Raw genomic sequence first — 16,426 nt, 5'->3', positions numbered from 1 at the left:
GTCCCCTTTTGACTTGCAGTAGCCCAAGTGTGGCCTGTGACCCCACCTGTGACAGTTTTTCCTTTCCAAATCTAGTGCAGTCTTGGTGCACGTGACGTGCTGTGGAAGGCCGAATTGGGAGGGACTCTAGGGGTCATCTCAGTCATCCCATCCATGTCCATCCAGGAGAAGGTGTGGTCCCTCCTGAGGGGGGCCAGCTTCCTTTTGGCAGCTCGCACCATTCGGGAGTGGCTGCTGACTTCAGGCTTCTGTTGGCCTCTTTGTAGGGTCCGTCTCTTCCTCACTCTTCCCTCTGGGGCTGAACGTTTTTAACCCATTTTCTGCGTGGCAGCCTTTCTCCTAACCTTGTACCTCCCCAGCTCTTCAGGAAGTGACCTTCAGGTCTGTCACCATCTTGCTCTGGGTCCCCTTCACTGGCCTGGCCCTGAATACAGGCTTCAAGACCAGAGGTGTCAACAGGGAAATCTTCAACAGAGACGATGTGACATTTTAAAACCAAGTCCCTGTGTGGCAGCAGGGGTCCCTCCGTATGGCTAGTGGTCTCAGTTTGACATCGCTGGCCTGGATAGGCTGACCAGGACCCCCCGTGCCCAGATCCGGTTTCTTGTCTTGGTGACTTCATCCTATTGACTAGGGAATTTGGGGTTTGACCCCTGGCTCCCTCCCCTCTCCTCCCCCCAGGCTAACTGTATGAGCTCGCTTGAGTTTCTTCTTAGGCCTGCTTCAGTTTCCTCATCTGTAAAATGAGGAGGTTGGATTGGATAATTCACTTAGAGGACACTCTAAGATTGCTTAAGCACTTTTACAAATGTGATCTCATTTTTCCTCACAGCAAGGTGCTGTTATGATCCTCATTTCATAGGTGAGGAAATCGAGGCATGAAGCAGTAAAGTGACTTGCCCAGGGTCCAACAGCCAGGAAGTGTCTAAGGCTGGATGGATCTTGGATGTTCCTGACTCCAGGCCCAGCTCTCGAGGTTTCTTATAAAACTTCTAGGAGTTTTGACTGTGACCACCAGAACACTGTGATCCTACTTTTCCCCCTTTTTTTCATTAAATTTAATTTTTTTCAAGTCACAAAAATGGATTCCCTCATCACCACATTAGGAAAAAAAGAACAATACTGGTTCGACAAATCTTCGCAGTCAAGCAGAACACTTTGTGCATTGGCTGTGAAAAGCCACAAATGCTTCGTGTGGCCCAGGCCCGTGGCTGTGCCGTTAGCAGCTGGGGTGGCAGCCTGCGGACGCTCGTTGGGTCTTGGGCAGAGCTCTCGAGGCTTTCAGAGTTGTCTGTAGTATTATTATGTTATTATACACAGTGCTCGCTTCCCTCTCAGCCGCTCTCTGAGGCCACCCCCTTCATCGTTTCCTGGAGCACGCTCACAAGAGGCACTCACATAGCCAGCCATTCCCCGGGAAGCGAGCACTCCCTTAGCCTCCAGTTCTTTACCACCACCACAGGAGCAGCGTTATGGCCACATCTGTACCCTGGGCTCCTTTTCTGCTTTTTCCGATCTCACCGGGGCCTAGGCCTCGTGCTGATGTTGTTGGGTCAGCAGGCATGCCCAATCTAGACTGTTGGGCTGAGATCCAAGTGACTGCACCACTTTTCTGTGGTTCCACACCCTCCTCTAGAGGGACTGCCAGGTCATCCATGTCCCCACCAAGCAGGAAAGTGTTTGCAGGTTCCAACACGTACTGGGATGTTGAAATGATGCAGGGATCTGCCCATCTGCAGGCAGCCCTAGACATGGCTGGTGCGCTGGGCAGGAAGGAAGGGGCTTTCCTTTGCATCGTCCGCCTCGCTGCCATGCTGCACCTTTCTGGGAGGTGGTGGGCTGCAGTCGGAAGGACCTGGAACTTGAGATTCCTCTTTGGGCACTGCCGCCTCAGAGCTGTGCAGAAGGGTTGGGGATAGGCCTGGATCTAGGATTTCATTGGAATAGGCAGTTCCCAGGTGAGGAAGCTCCTTCCACCCATGCAGGGAAGCAGCGGGACCACTATTCCATCCATGGGCAGCTGGGAGCCATAGGGTGTGTCCTGGTCCAAGCATAGGGCTCGGAGTGAGGAGGACTCCTCTCCCTGAGGGCAAATCCAGCCTCAGACACTTCCCAGCTGTGTGACCCTGGGCAAGTCACCTAACTATTTGCCTCGGTTTCCTCATCTGTAAAATGAGCTAGAGAAGGAAATGGCAAAGTGCTCCACTGTCTCTGCCAAGAAAACCCCCCACAGAGCCACGGATAATCAGACACAACTGAACAAGTCCATACTTAAGAATCCTTGTGGGCCAGAGAATGATTTCGTTTTAAAATGTGCTATTCTCTGTGTTTTATTATATTTTGTTTATTTTGTCAAATATTTCCCATTTCCATTTCAATCTGGTTTGGCCTTTGTTTGACATCTCTAGCCTAGAGCACTGAGAAGGTAAGTGACTCGCCCAGGGTCATACCACCACTGTTTATCAGAGGTGGGACTTCAGTGCAGATCTTCTGCTCTGCAGGGCCAGTTCTTTATCTGTGGTGCTGGTTTGCCTCTCCATAGCTGGGTGAGTTTGGGCGAATCAGTTGAACTCCCATATGTTCCTGTTTTTATTTTTAAAAATTTTTTCCATTATTTATGAAATTTATATAAATTATGTATTTCTCTGGGCAGACAGCTTTTACTTTATTTCACTAATGGCACATTTGAGTACCAGGCTGCCAGACAAATCTTAACAAGAGTTTGTATCCTTCAATGTAGCACTTGTATATGCCAGACAACCTGGAGAGGATAGAGCAAGGAAGCCGCCAGCCTCCCTTTCCAGGATCTGCTGGGAGGGGTAAAAAATGGGAAGGGGGAAAGGTATGGCTTTCCAGCAGGACTCCCAGCATGCAAAGCTTGCAAATGAACTCTAGGGAAGGTCTGGGAAGGTGTGTTAAAAGGCCAGCAACCCTAATGCACACTGCAGCTTCACTCCCCTTATTTGGGAAGTTTAGTGTTTTTACTTTTTAAAAAAATTTTCACTTTATTTTAAACTTAGATATAAAATGAGAAAAGAAAAAGAAAACATTGCCATGTACACAGTAGATCATAAGATTCATTATGGAACAATAAATTTCCATTTCAGGAAAACCTATATGATAAATACTACACATTGTTTTCAAAGCTGCCCAGTCTTTTTTGTTTCCTTGTAGGTTTTCTTTTGTTCTCTGTGTGCACTTTTTATTTTATTTTTTTTTCCCTTCCTTTCCCTCCCCACCCTAAAGAAGGTCACAATTAAGCATGATATATATATATATATATATATATAGTTCTCGGAAACTGTTTTTTAAAAAACATTATTTAAAAATATGTTGTGTGTGTGTATATACATATATATATATATTTTTCCAGTTATATATAAAAACAATTTTTGGTTGATCTTTTTTTTTATTATTTCACTTTTTTCCCCCATTACACATAAAAACAGTTTTTAACTTTTGTTTTTTAAAATACTAGTTCCACATTCTCTCCTTTTCTCTGTTTCCCACCTCCTTGAGATGTTATGCAATTTGATAGAGTTATGGATACGCAATCCGTGTTATTATATTGTGAAAGAAAACACAGGCCAAAAAAAAAACCCCTATGAAAAAATAAACTGAAAAATAATATGCTTTGATTTGCATTCAGATTCTCTCAGTTTTTTCTCTGGAGATAAATAGTATTTTTCACTCTGAGTCCTTTGGAATTGCCTTAGATCATTATATTACTGAGAACAGCTAAGTCATTCACGGTTGACCATCTTTGTGTACAATGTTCTCCTGGTTCTGCTCACTTCACTTTGTGTCAGTTCATCTAAGTCTTCCCGGGATTTTCTGAAGTCTGCCTCTTCATCATTTCTTATAGCACAGTAGTATTCCATTGTGTCCATATACCACAACTTCTTCTACCATTTCCCAGTTGATGGGCATCCCCTCCATTTCCGGTTCTTTGCCACCACAAAAGAGCTGATACAAATATTTTTGTGCAAATAGGTCCTTTTCCCTTTGATTTCTTTGGGATGCACACCCAGAAGTGGCATTAGTCAGTCAAAGGGCATGCACAGCTTTCTAGTCCTTTGGGCATAGTTCCACATTCTTCTCCAGAATGGTTGGATCAGTTCACAGTTCTGCAGTGCATTAAGTGTTCAGTTCTCTCACATCCCCTCCAGCATTTATCATTTTCCTTTACTGTCACATTAACCAATCTGAGAGGTGTGAGGTGGTATCTCAGAGATGTTTTAATGTGCATTTTTCTAAATCAGTGGTGATTTAGAGCATTTTTTTTCATACTACTATATAGGTAGCTTTGATTTCTTCATCTGAAAATTGTCTATTCTTTGACTGTTTATCGGTTAACAGTTTCCTGTTTTGTAAAATTGTAATGGTTGTTTCAGCTCCTTCATAGGGCTGTTATGAGGAAAATCTTGAAGTCCTATAGAAATGCAAGCTAGTAATATTACATTTTAGTAAATTATATCTTATTCTCCAGTGCCTACCTTAGCAGGTTTTTCACACGAATAGGTCTCAGATACCTTACTGCTGCTGTCATGAAATATGTTGTCATTATGGTGACAGCCTCTTTCCCCTTTATGAGAATTGAATCTGGTGTGACTCTCTGTCCCCCAGAATGGTGGTTTGGTGGTTGGAGCCAGTTCTGAGAGGTTGCCAAATGCCAGGCTGAGGACTGGATTCTCCAGCAGTCCTTTTTCAGATCAGCACATAGGGTGTTACCCAGCAGACACTAAGTTAAATTGTAACTTGAATTGTTATCAGCATTTATCCTCCCAACAAGAATTCCCCAAGGAAATTAACCTCTTGGAGGAAGCTGTCTGGTCCCCTCCAGGCCAAGGCTGTCTTTGTCCCTTAGATTCAGAGTCTTTATCTTCTTGGCTGGATTCTCCCTTCCTTGTCTTTCCTTGCTGTGTTTCTAATGTGGCTGACTCAGCCTGCCTTTCCTTGTTACTTCTGGATCTCCAGACATCCTAGGCTGTTAGAGTCTGATCTTAGCAGGAGCACCATTTCAGAAATGCAGCTGAAGAGATTTGGAAATCCCTTAGCACAGACTCAGCCTTATCGGCTGCCCCGTGGTCACGGGATGGTAGAGGGTAGAGGGTAGAGGACCCAGTCACAGAATCTCTGAGTTCAAAAGCAGTTGACTGAGAGCCAGCGGGGGACGTGTTGTAGGCCCCAGCCCCAGCCCCAGCACTGGGGGCGGCCCTCCTCTGGCCCCCTTACAGCGCCTGTGCCTTCTGACACAAGGTAGCACAGTGCTGAGGGCCACCTGGGGGCATGTTGGAGGCTGCAGGCCCCTTGGTGAGCTAGCTCTTGGGCATTATTCTTCTCTGAGGATAGTGCCACACAGGCCTGTTAAGTGTTTTCTGTGGTCTTTAAATACTTCAGGAGCTGGGGAAGCTTTAATTGTGTCAGTGTGGTCTCTCTTTCCATTGATAAATATTTTGGTACTATTGGACTGTGATGACTGGAGGAGAGAGTGAGGCCGACTACTTCGTGCAACTCACTTAAATCCAATTTATGCAGGAATCAGGAGACCTCACCATTTTACCTACTGTTTGTGCCCGACCAGGGGTAGAGCATTCCCAGGTCTTGGTCTGGTCAGCCACAGTCAGCCGCACTGACACTTACCTCTAGCATTGTGGCATCATTTTGGCCTTCTTTGAGAACTAAGGGCAGCAACCCAGCAGCCATTTGGTAACTTTATACCAGCAGATACTCAATGAGTGCTAGGAAGCAGCTTGAGAGAGGCAAATGATAGACCCAAGGTCACACAGCGAATCCATGACAGAGAGGGTCTCCAGCCCTGTGCTTTTCTCACTTCATCATTTGGGTCTTGGACACGGCCTCCAATAGACTGACCGCAGAATGTGCCACCATGTATCCAGTCCTCTGGGCCAAGAGCTGCTTTGCACTAGCCATGTTAGGCCTCAGATCACACACATAGTAAGATGTGTTATTCTTCCATCCTTGACTATCTGCTGGGGAATAAATGATGAATGAGACTCCTGCCCCTGTCCAGGCTTCTTCTCCCCCCAGTCAGTAGGGACCTCAGAAACCCCCTGTAGGCCATCCTGTAGCTGAGTATGTAAGGACCTGCCAGGAGGGGGACCGTCCCCTTCCACTGGGAGATTGGACTCCTTTTGGACACTTCTATCGTCAGGATGTCAGGAAGGATGTAGTGATAGTGCAGGTGCCTTAGAGCCAAAGGGATTTCCCTGTGATGGTCCTAGATCATCTTTTGGGGAAACATTGGAGAAGGAGTGCCAGGTTTGGAGTCAGAGGCCCTGGGTGTGCCTCCTGGTTCGAGGGACTGCAGCTCAACTCACCTTCTTTTGTACCAGCTTCTTTGCCTCCCTGAGCCTGTTTTCTCACCTGTAAAATGAAGGGGTTGAATTAGGAGCTTTCAGCAATCTCTTCCAGCTCTAAAACTATCATTCTAAACTATTAACCTCACCTATATTTTATAAAAACTTATAATTCAGTTCAGCAAGTATTGATTACTATGTGATTACCATTCTAGGTGGGTCCTGGGCATATAGAAATCCACAAAGGCCTTGCCTCAGGGAGGGAGCATTTTACTGGCTGCTGTAACATGACCAGAGGAAATATGGCCCTTTGGAGAGGGAGGGAGCATGACAGCTGGAGGATTGGATTGGGAAAGGCTTTGAGCAGGAGTTGGCCTGGGGTGACCCTTAAAGGAATGTGAGATTTCTGAGAAGAAACAGTAAGAAAGGTTGCTTTCCAGGACAGAGGCGTGGAGGCCAGAGATAGGAGACTCAGTTCAGGGAATTTGTATTTCTTTTGGGCTGGAACACAAGCGTACATAAAAGGGAGTAATAGAGTCAGTCTGAAGAGGCTGGAGAAGAGGGAGTAGAGGCTAGAGACGGGTAGCCAGAGGCTTTAGATGTTAGGCTGAGACATTTGCTTGTTATCTCAGGGGTGCTGGGGAGCCACTGAAGACTCTTGGAGCAGGAGGTTAGTTTGTTACCTGGGAGAAGTGTAGTTTACTATGTGCTGCCATTCATCTCAGAATGTTCTTGGTGGTCTTGTGGCATGGCAGCAGCTGAAGGTGCTAGTGGTTGAAGGATGCCCTGGGAAAGCCTAGTCTTCCAGCTGGCCTGCGGTCAGGTTGGTGAGGTCTGGGGGCTTGTGGTTGTTTTCAGGCACCATAACTAAGGAAGGAAGAATGTCGATCAGCTGGAGCCAAGCAGAGGAGGGAGGCCAGGATGATGAAAGGGCACAGAGGTTGTGTACGAGCCAGATGTGAATTGGCTCAGAGACGTGGGGATGTTTAGTCTAGAGAAGAGAACACTGAGGGTGGATCCAGTGACTGCTTTAAAGAGGACTCAGCCTTGTTCTGCTTGGTCCCAGAGGGCAAGTCTTTGCCCTATATATAGCAGGGATTACCAAAGAAACAAATGTAAGCTTGACCTAGGCAAACAGTTTCTCACTAACAGTCACTCACAGTGGAAAGAGCTGCCCCAGAAAGTCAGGCTGCCTTCCCTGTTTTGGAGTCAAGCCCTGACCCCTCGTACGGGGATGCTCTGGAGGGAGTCCTTGGCAAGGGTTGGCCTGCGTGCATTTAAGCTCCATCTGACCCCACAGTCAGTGATTCTAGGTAAGCAGGACAGGCCCGCCTGCTGGCTGCACTGGATTGCAGGCTCGGCCTCTACATCTGCAGCTTCCCCCTTTCTCACGGGAAGAAGGCACTTATCCTTACTTAGTCCTCCAAACCAAGGCAGGTCCCTGCACGTCCCAGAGTTCTGGTGACTTTCCGGATTCTCCTTTTATTGTGTAAAGTATCATTGCCTCCATTCAGACAAGTCTTCCTAGTTTTCCCTGAATTCTTTATAGATGGCGCCATAATATTTGTTTCATTATGTTCCTATCTTGCAGTTGTTCAGCCACTCCCCAACTGATGGGATTCCATCCTGCTATAGATGGAAAGATGTAGGTTTGGGGCTTTTCTCTCTCTCTGACTTCTGTGGGATGTATGAAGAACCCTCCTTTCATAGACTGGGGAGAGAGAGACAGACAGACACAAACGGAGAGACAGACAGGACTTTTGTGGTGTGGAAGAAGGGAGAAGAGAGTGCTTTCCACAGCCTTGATTTTTGGAAACCTGTGTAATATTAGCACAGTGTGATTTGTTATTATTAGAAAAGCACTACCTGCTGTGCTTGGGAGTGTGGAGACAGTCAGAAGTGAGGCAGTCTCTGCCTTCAGGGAGCTTACATCCTAGTAGGGAATGGTGGCGTTTTTGTCTGAGGAATCCCAGGAAACATGAGCGAAGCAGTGTTGTTGCTTCCTTTGCAGAGGCTGGGTGGCAGTGGTTGGATTGCTGCCTGCTCCCAGGACGTGGATCCCGGCCCATTGCCTGGGTGGCGGCCCAGCTCCTTCATCTGCGGCTCTTGCCCTCCGTCACTCAGAGGGTGGCTGGGGGAGCAGTGCTTCTCATGGAGCCAGCTCTCCATAGCGAGCCTGTGAGGGAGCTTATGGCACAGGCATCCCATTGTTTTAAGAGGAGATAGAGGACAGGAGCCAGGGGATGTGGTCTGGCCTTGGCCCCCCATTCGTGAGTGGCCCTTCTATTCTGACCTTACCTCCTTTTTCATTAGATCTAGAATCGCAGAGTTCTTACTTGGTACTAACTTTTTTTCTGAAAGGAGAGAAGAGGGCAGGAATGGGACGGGTTGACCTTTCTTGCCCAAGCATCAGACCCCATCCATCACCCTTGTCTCCTGAGCCTCGTGTTCCAGCTCCTAGACTGGGGCTGGTGGGCCTGAATTGAGGGGTCAGAGGCCGAGCATCCCACCCTTTCTTGTCCTCACCTCATGTGCTTTCCTTTGTCGTTCCGGCAGCTCCAGAAGGCAGTTGGCCCGGAGATCACCAAGACAGATTTGGTCCCTGCCTTTCAGAACCTCATGAAAGATTGTGAGGCCGAGGTGAGGGCAGCAGCCTCCCACAAGGTCAAAGGTCAGTGCTTGGGGACTTGGGACGTGGTGGTCAGGTGGGCTGGGGGTCGGATATGCAGGGAGGGCTGGGCTGCAGGGACAGATGTCGCTCAGGCTTCCCCTTTTCTCTGCCCGCAGAGTTCTGTGAGAATCTCTCTTCAGACTGCCGGGAGAATGTGATCATGACCCAGATCTTGCCCTGCATCAAGGTGGGTGGATGGGGAGGCTGAAGGGGCAGCTGGGACAAGGCTGAAGCTCCTGTTCTCCTCCAGCTCTGGGTCGTAGAAGCCATTTCTTTCAGCCTCAGTCTCTTCCTCTGTACAAGGGATTCTGATTTCTTTCTTTCTTCTGTGATCCTCATGTTACAGATGTGGAAACAAAGTCTCAAAGTTCAAAGTGAGGGCCATGGGCCCAGTCTGGGTCCTTTGACGTTAAGACCCAGCTGCCTTTACACCTCCTTTGTGTCTGTTAAAAAGCCTTCTGCACACAAAAAACCCAATTAAATGACCATTTCCCTATGCTTAGTGTAGCAGAAGAGGGGATTGCCTGAAACTCTGTATTTTCATAACAAAAAACAAAAAACCCAGCCGTTCAGCTTCACCTGTCAAGATCTTGGGTTTACAAAGGCCGTGGCCTTGTGAGGGTAGATGAGGCGGGTACTGAGGGTCAGAGGAGCCCAGGGGCGGAGGGAGCTGAGCAGCCTCAGAGCTTGCTTGTGGGACGAGGTGGAGAGGAGATCTTTGACTTCATGCTCCCCCTCTCACCCCTTTTAGAAAATGTTGGGATAACAGCTTTTCAGTGTACTTAGTTTCCTTTGTAGTCTAGGGTCTGCTACTGAGCAGGGGTCCCTAGGCCTCACCAGCCTGCCTGCCCAAAGGATCCAGGACACTAGCCTATGGTTATGTCTGTTGTGAGCCCAGACGCTGGGGGTCAGGGGGTGGTTCTGTGAAACTAGGCGGGTGGTGCTGTGCCCTTGTTTAAGGGCCTAGGAGATGGCAGTGGGGACTGTGTTGTTCTGTTTAGGAAGGGCATCTACAAAGTGCAGAGTGCCTTGGGTGGGATAACTGCCTTTGCAGATCAGATGCAAGAAGTAGACATACACAGCCTGAAGAAGAGGAGTCTGGGTGGGGAGGTGACTGATCCTGTCAGGAGAAGCTTTGAAGCCAAGCCAGGGCCAGTGGGTGCAGGCTTCTGTGGGTGGCAGCGGGCCTCCTGTGTGCCTGGCTCTCTGCTCAGCAGAGGCAGATGGGCACTTGGTGGTGTTGGAGAGAGCCTTCCTGGCCAGAAGTGACTTATGGGGGCCCTTCCAGTGGTGGGGAAGTGGGGGATGAGACGCTTGATTGTGACCAGGCAAGGGGTGGAGCTGAGCAGCCTCCCCCCACCCCCCACCTGTTTGCAGGGGGATAAGAGGTGGCTTGGACTCAGGTTGTGAGGGGTCTTTCAGCCCAACCTTTCCAGGGGTACAGTTGGGCTGAGCCTACGTGGTAGGCATTTCCTCAGACAGCATTGAAGCATCTGATGCTCTATTTGGAATGTGTGGGAGAGAGAACATGGTGGATTGGAAGGACCATTGGGGGCTTGAATCTCAGCCCTGGAACTTGCTGGCTGGGTGACCTTGGGCAGGTCTTCTGACAGGCCTAAGCCTCATTTCTAAGTTGGGGGTTTGACCTCTTCCGTTCCTTTCTGCCTCATATCTTCTGACTTGGTGACCAGAGGATTGAGGGCCCCTCCAGCTCTCTCATCCTGGGAACTAGAGTGAGTGGCAGCTCAGCCTCACCCATTGGAAATCTGGGAACTCCACCCAGAGGCAATCTGGGAACCTGCCTTGGCTGATTATCTCTGAGTGGGAGAACAGGACCTGTGACTCCTGGCCATTCCTGGGTTCTCAGAACTCCAGAGGGGTGGGGAGGGATGGGAATGGGTATTGGCCCAGGGCTTCCTGAGTGTTAGAGGCTGTGAGGCCCAGAGGCCAGAGGGGACTGCTGGGTATGTAGCTTCTGACCTATATCTCAGCCTTTACTTCCCCACCCCCCAGGAGCTGGTGTCAGATGCCAACCAGCATGTGAAGTCGGCCCTGGCCTCAGTCATCATGGGCCTCTCGCCCATTCTGGGCAAAGACAACACCATTGAGCACCTCCTTCCTCTCTTCCTGGCCCAGCTGAAGGATGAGGTGAGTGTGCAGGGACTGGATATTTGGCTTTGGGGAGTGTGAGGAGAGTGAGGAAGGAGATGGCTCTGCTGTGCACCACCCTCTTCATGTCCCATCTAGAGCACAGTGTTTCACTTTCGAAATACTCCACGATAAGGATGGGCCATTGATGTGAATAGAGCCCATTCACACAACATGACCGGGGTGGGGTTGGTTCTGGAAAGGATGCCACTGTGTGCATGTGTGTGTGTGTGTGTGTGTGTGTGTGTGTGTGTGTTTGTGTGCGCGTGTGTATGTGTGTAGGTGTGCACGTGTGTGTGTGTGCGTGCGTGTGCGTGCATGTGCAGGCACGTCAGCTCTGCCTTGGTCAGGGAGGGAATTCAGCATTGGCTTGGGTTGATACCTTCTTAGGTTCCAATGATTTCCCTGATTTCTCTCTGGCCCTTTACAGAGTCCTTGCCCCTCTGACCACCAAGGGGACAGTGTGTGTGTGTGTGTGTGTGTGTGTATGTGTGCCCAGGCACCCACTGCCTATGTCTCTGTATTAGGGTGAGCAGCTTGTGTGGGCTGAATTTTTCTGTCCACACAGTAATGAATTCAGGGAAGCCCATTTGTCCTCATCCTGGGTCAGTGTGGAGGAGGGGAGGAAGAGAGGCTGCAGCCCGAGGTATTTGGAAGTGCCTGTGATGGGGGCTGCCTTCTGTCTCTGAGCCTGCCATGCTTGGTCTCCCCTTAGTGCCCTGAGGTGCGGCTGAACATCATCTCCAACCTGGACTGTGTGAATGAGGTGATTGGGATCCGGCAGCTGTCCCAGTCCCTGCTCCCCGCTATAGTGGAGCTGGCCGAGGATGCCAAGTGGCGGGTGCGGCTGGCCATCATCGAGTACATGCCCTTGCTGGCTGGGCAGCTGGTGAGTGTGGGGGAGGCTAGGCATCTGTATGGCTGAAGGCTATGAGAAGGAGATGTCCTTGGACCTCTGGGACCCTCCTGTCTGAGTGCAGAGACGTGGCCCAGCATCCACAAACACTCTCCTTATTACAGGCCGTGTCCCTGCCCTCTTGGAGACTGGCATTGTGTTAGGTACCTGGTGTGTGGCCAGGAAATGCTTCTCAGTTGACTGAATCTGAGTTTGCATCTGGAGCTGTCTAAGACAGTGACAGGGCTGCCAGGCTCTCATGGTGAGAAGAAAGAGGAGGAAGCAGAGAAGCTGACTTAAGAGGCCTCGCTCCTTAGGGTGGGTCAGAGGCTGAGGAGGAGCCCAGTCCCTTGGAGATGCCCTTGGGATCTCAGAGCTGTAAAAGCCAAGATGACCCTGGAGTTCCCTTCCAGGTCTTTGCTGCTCTGCTGGGGTCGGGGGCAGCATTTAGCTGATGGTGAAGCCCCAAGCTGTGTGATCTGAGGTTAGACAGTAGTGGCAGGAAGCTGTACTGTCACATTTGTCTGCCATTCCCAAGGATGTTTAGAGGTTTAAAAGAAATGGCAAAAAAAATCTTGTTGCTGCTTGAGTCACAGAGCCTCTCGGGGGTGGAAGAGAGGGCGGTGGGGGGTGGGAACAGACTGAGGCGAGGTGAAGGCCTTCACCTTGGCCTTGGGTGACGGGCATCGATTGTAGGCAGGTCAGAGGCTGACAGGCACACACTGCTTCTGACTGGGGCGAGGACATCGCCCGGGAGGTGGCCAACAGGGCTTGCTGGCCTCTGCCCCCAGAAGCTGGGTGGCTTTGGCCATGTCCTGTAACCTCTCAGAGCCTCCATTTCCTCCTTTGAAATGGAAACTGAGAGCAGAGGTTTGGATGAAAGTGAAGATCCTAGAATTTAGAAGAGGAGAGGAGCTTGAGCCTCCAGCTCAGCCCTCCAGCCTTCCTCGTTTTACATGTGAGGAGCCAGGCCAGGGGGTCTGGGCAGTCTGGCCAAGGACGCTGCTTTTTTAAAGTTATGTGTGGCTGTTTTGTTTTCATGAAGTCTTTGTTTTCCCAGCATGCTTTTCAGTCCCTTCCCATGTGGTTCCCAGAAAACAATTCCTTATAACAAAGGGAAAAAAAAAGTTCAGCAGAATTCGTCAGAGTTCTCTGCAAAGAAGAGGCTGGATCCAGAGCCAGGCCCTTTCAGCCCAGGCACTGCCTGGCTCCCTTTAAGTAACTTGCTCAAGATTACATGGCCAGTTATTTTGTGTGCTTGCTGAGTATCTGAGGCCAGAACAGATCCTGGGTCTCCCAAAGGCGGGGCCGGCGCTCTTATTCACTGCGCCACCTGGCCGCCCAGGCCTGGCTCCCTTCTTGTTCCATCCCAAGAGCACTGATGGCCCTTGTTTGTGACGCTGGCATGGTGGTGACTTCTGACAGCGTGTCCCTCCCTAGGACTGGGACGGGGGGCTCCTCTGATTCCTTCCCTCTGCCTCTCTTTCAGGGAGTGGAGTTCTTTGATGAGAAACTGAACTCCTTGTGCATGGCCTGGCTGGTGGATCACGGTGAGTGGAAGGGCCCTTCGGCCTCAGTGACATGGGTGGGGCGGGGCTAGGGGACAAATCCTTTTTTCCTGCAGACTCTCCTACTGTCTTTGTGTTACAGATCTTTAGCCACTAGATTAGGCCAGAGGAGGGGAGAGTATGGCAGAGTGAGAGAACTCCAGGATGCTGGGCCCCGAGGGATGCCTTGGAGAAAGGGGGCAGCTCTCTTTGTTCACTGACTTTCCCCGGCTCTTTCTGGTTGGCTTAGGGACTGACTTCATGGGAGTCAGGACAGGTGGACTGAATGACCCCTGCTGGGACAGCCCTGTGAACCCGTTTACCCTCTACTGTCCTTGCTTGTCCCCTATTCAGTGGAGTGTCCCTATTGAATTTGGATTGAGAAGAACTGGGTTCATAGCTTTGTGGAAAGAAGGAAGGAAGGAAGGAAGGAAGAGAAGGAAGAAGGGAGGGAGGGAGGAAGGAAAAAAGCATTTATTAAGTATTCCTGTAAGTGCCAAGTGTACACAGAAACTTGGCTAATGGGAGGGGCAGCGTGTAGAGGGTGGTGGCAGTGGCAGATTATCTTGATTTGGAAAGGCATGGGCATGTCCGGGGAGTAGGGGAGTGGGCTGACACTCCTTCAGCCGCCTTCAAGGCAGTTGATTTGATTGTGACAGAGCTGGAGAGTTGGGGAGGAGGGAGGTGGAGGGATGGCGTGGCAAGTCAGGGAGCCAGCGGGTGGGGGCCTCCCATGTGTGCTGTCCAGTCACACTCCCCTTTTCTGGGGTTTGGCTTCTTCGTGTGTAAAACAGGTGCCAGTCATGGCACTGCGTTGTGGTCTGTAGCACTTCTGAGTGCGTCCTAACCAGATGAAAGGGTAATTGGAAAATGTTTAACAAAAATACAGGAGGATGCGGATACTATTTATGTGTGGTTTTCCAAGTTAATCTGTGCCCTCGGGGATCCTTGTGGACGGTTTGGTGGCCCTGTTTCTGTCAGTTTGACGTCCCTTGCCTTCGTGCTGTTTTGAGGTTCCTCTTTGTTTCTGCGCTTCTTTCTTTGGGCTCTGAGTTCCCTCTACTTTGAGTACAGACCCACATTATCTTCCTCCTCCTCCCCTTTCCAGTATATGCCATTCGCGAGGCAGCTACCAGCAATCTCAAGAAGCTGGTGGAGAAGTTTGGGAAGGACTGGGCCCATGTCACCATCATCCCCAAGGTCTTGGCTATGTCTGGAGACCCCAACTATCTGCATCGAATGACCACACTCTTCTGTATCAATGTGAGGATCCTTGCCCTCATGCTGAGGAGAAAGGACGGGCCCCTTGGGGGAGAAGAGAGGGGGGGAATGGGGCCTGACCCTCCATTGGAGAGGGGTGTGGATGGTCAGTGGGATGCCTGCCAGCTAACCAGCCACAAAAGAGACAAGGGCCTCCCCTTCCCCAGGTGTTATCTGAAGTCTGTGGGCAAGACATCACCACCAAGCACATGCTGCCCACAGTCTTGCGCATGGCGGGTGACCCCGTGGCCAATGTCCGCTTCAACGTGGCCAAGTCCCTGCAGAAGATCGGGCCCATCCTGGACAACAGGTGAGGAGGCAGAGGGACCTTGGGGAAGGAAGAAAAACCTCCTTCTTTGCCATTAGCCAGAAGCGGACTCTCCTATGATACCAGCCATAGAGACCGATGCCTGGTGCACCTCCCCACGTCTCCCATCCCCCTCTGGAGTTTCCAGGCTGCTGCCTTCTCTGTGTCCTCTACCCCCAGCCTCTGAGATTGTGTCCATCTGGTCCCCGAGTCCCCTGAGGCGCGCGTGTGCCCCCTCCTCATCCCCTTCTCCCCCACTGCCAGCACACTCCAGAGTGACCCCTGCAGCCCCAGGGAGCTCTGCCCCTCGTGTGTGCCTCTCAGCCCTCCCACATCCTGGCCCCCAACCTCCCTGAGGCGCACGTGTGCCCCCTCCTCATCCCTTTCTCCCCCACCCAGCACACTCCAGAGCGAGGTGAAGCCCATCTTGGAGAAGCTGACCCAGGATCAAGACGTGGACGTCAAGTACTTCGCTCAGGAGGCGCTCAGTGGTACGGCTCTGGGGGAGGGGCTGCAGGGATGTTTGGGGGCCGGCGCTCAAGCTTGCTAAAGGCTCACTCTCTTTCTCCCTCTTGTCTTACCCAGTTCTGTCTTTGGCCTGATGATGGAAGAGGAAAGAGCTAGTGTTTCTGCCCCCCTCCCTGGGCGGCGGGGGGCACCGTTGGCTCTGACTCCCAGTGCATGGTCTGATCCTTGGCTCCCTTCCCTCTCTCCAGCACGGCTCCCCTCCTTCCTCCCTGCTCTCCCAGGGGCGGAGGGCTGCTCCAGGCTAGGGGCCCTGGGGGGATGGACAGAGCGGCCTACAGAAGGAGTGGAGTGGACTTCCTGCCTGCCTGCAGGGTAGAAGTGATGGGGCAGGTTGGGGGTCACCCAGGTCCCTGGTCCCTGCTCCTGCACTGGGGACCCCTTCCCCAGCCCCTTTCCTCCCACTGCTCTCCCCTCAGCCCCCAATGTGGGTGGTTTATCGTGTCAACTGTGTGGTTTTAATTTTGTTCCTTTTTTCTTTTCACGGAGAAATAAATGGATGGAAATAGTTGGGTTTGTGTTTCTACCCCAGGGGTGGGGGAAGGGTGGTGAAGGACCTTCTCTGGCCCTGGCCCTTTCGTTGTTCCCCTCATCCAGAGGCTGTTGGATGCCAGCTGAGCCCTGGCCCTGTACTTTATGGAGAAAGGAACTGACCGGAAGCCAGTGGGCAGCTCATCTCTGTTGGGGGTCACCTCCCCATCTCTTGGTGGCTCCAGCTCCTCTGAGGGACAGTACAGTTGGGGCACAGTCTGG

The 16,426-nt window shown here is 51.0% G+C and overlaps 1 protein-coding gene across 3 annotated transcripts in view; it reads left to right on the top strand.

Moving 5' to 3' along the window:
* The window catches only part of LOC138161883 (serine/threonine-protein phosphatase 2A 65 kDa regulatory subunit A alpha isoform), a 454,863-nt gene extending 438,682 nt beyond the window's left edge, over positions 1–16,181 (top strand). For all 3 annotated transcript variants that reach the window (XM_069088915.1, XM_069088914.1, XM_069088916.1), the window contains 9 exons: positions 8,877–8,991; positions 9,108–9,178; positions 11,005–11,139; positions 11,855–12,028; positions 13,524–13,584; positions 14,690–14,844; positions 15,009–15,151; positions 15,548–15,639; positions 15,734–16,181. In XM_069088915.1, coding sequence (XP_068945016.1) covers positions 8,877–8,991; positions 9,108–9,178; positions 11,005–11,139; positions 11,855–12,028; positions 13,524–13,584; positions 14,690–14,844; positions 15,009–15,151; positions 15,548–15,639; positions 15,734–15,750 — 963 coding nt within the window. In that variant the 3' untranslated portion in view covers positions 15,751–16,181. The remainder of the gene's footprint in view (positions 1–8,876; positions 8,992–9,107; positions 9,179–11,004; positions 11,140–11,854; positions 12,029–13,523; positions 13,585–14,689; positions 14,845–15,008; positions 15,152–15,547; positions 15,640–15,733) is intronic.
* Positions 16,182–16,426: the final 245 nt, after the last annotated feature.

This window comes from Petaurus breviceps, unplaced genomic scaffold (assembly GCF_028583685.1).
Source record: "Petaurus breviceps papuanus isolate PSGF00001 unplaced genomic scaffold, PetGlider_PUasm1.0 185, whole genome shotgun sequence".
Lineage (NCBI taxonomy): Eukaryota > Metazoa > Chordata > Mammalia > Diprotodontia > Petauridae > Petaurus > Petaurus breviceps.
Note: the sequence above shows the minus strand (reverse complement) of the source record. Positions and strands in the feature narration are given on the sequence as shown.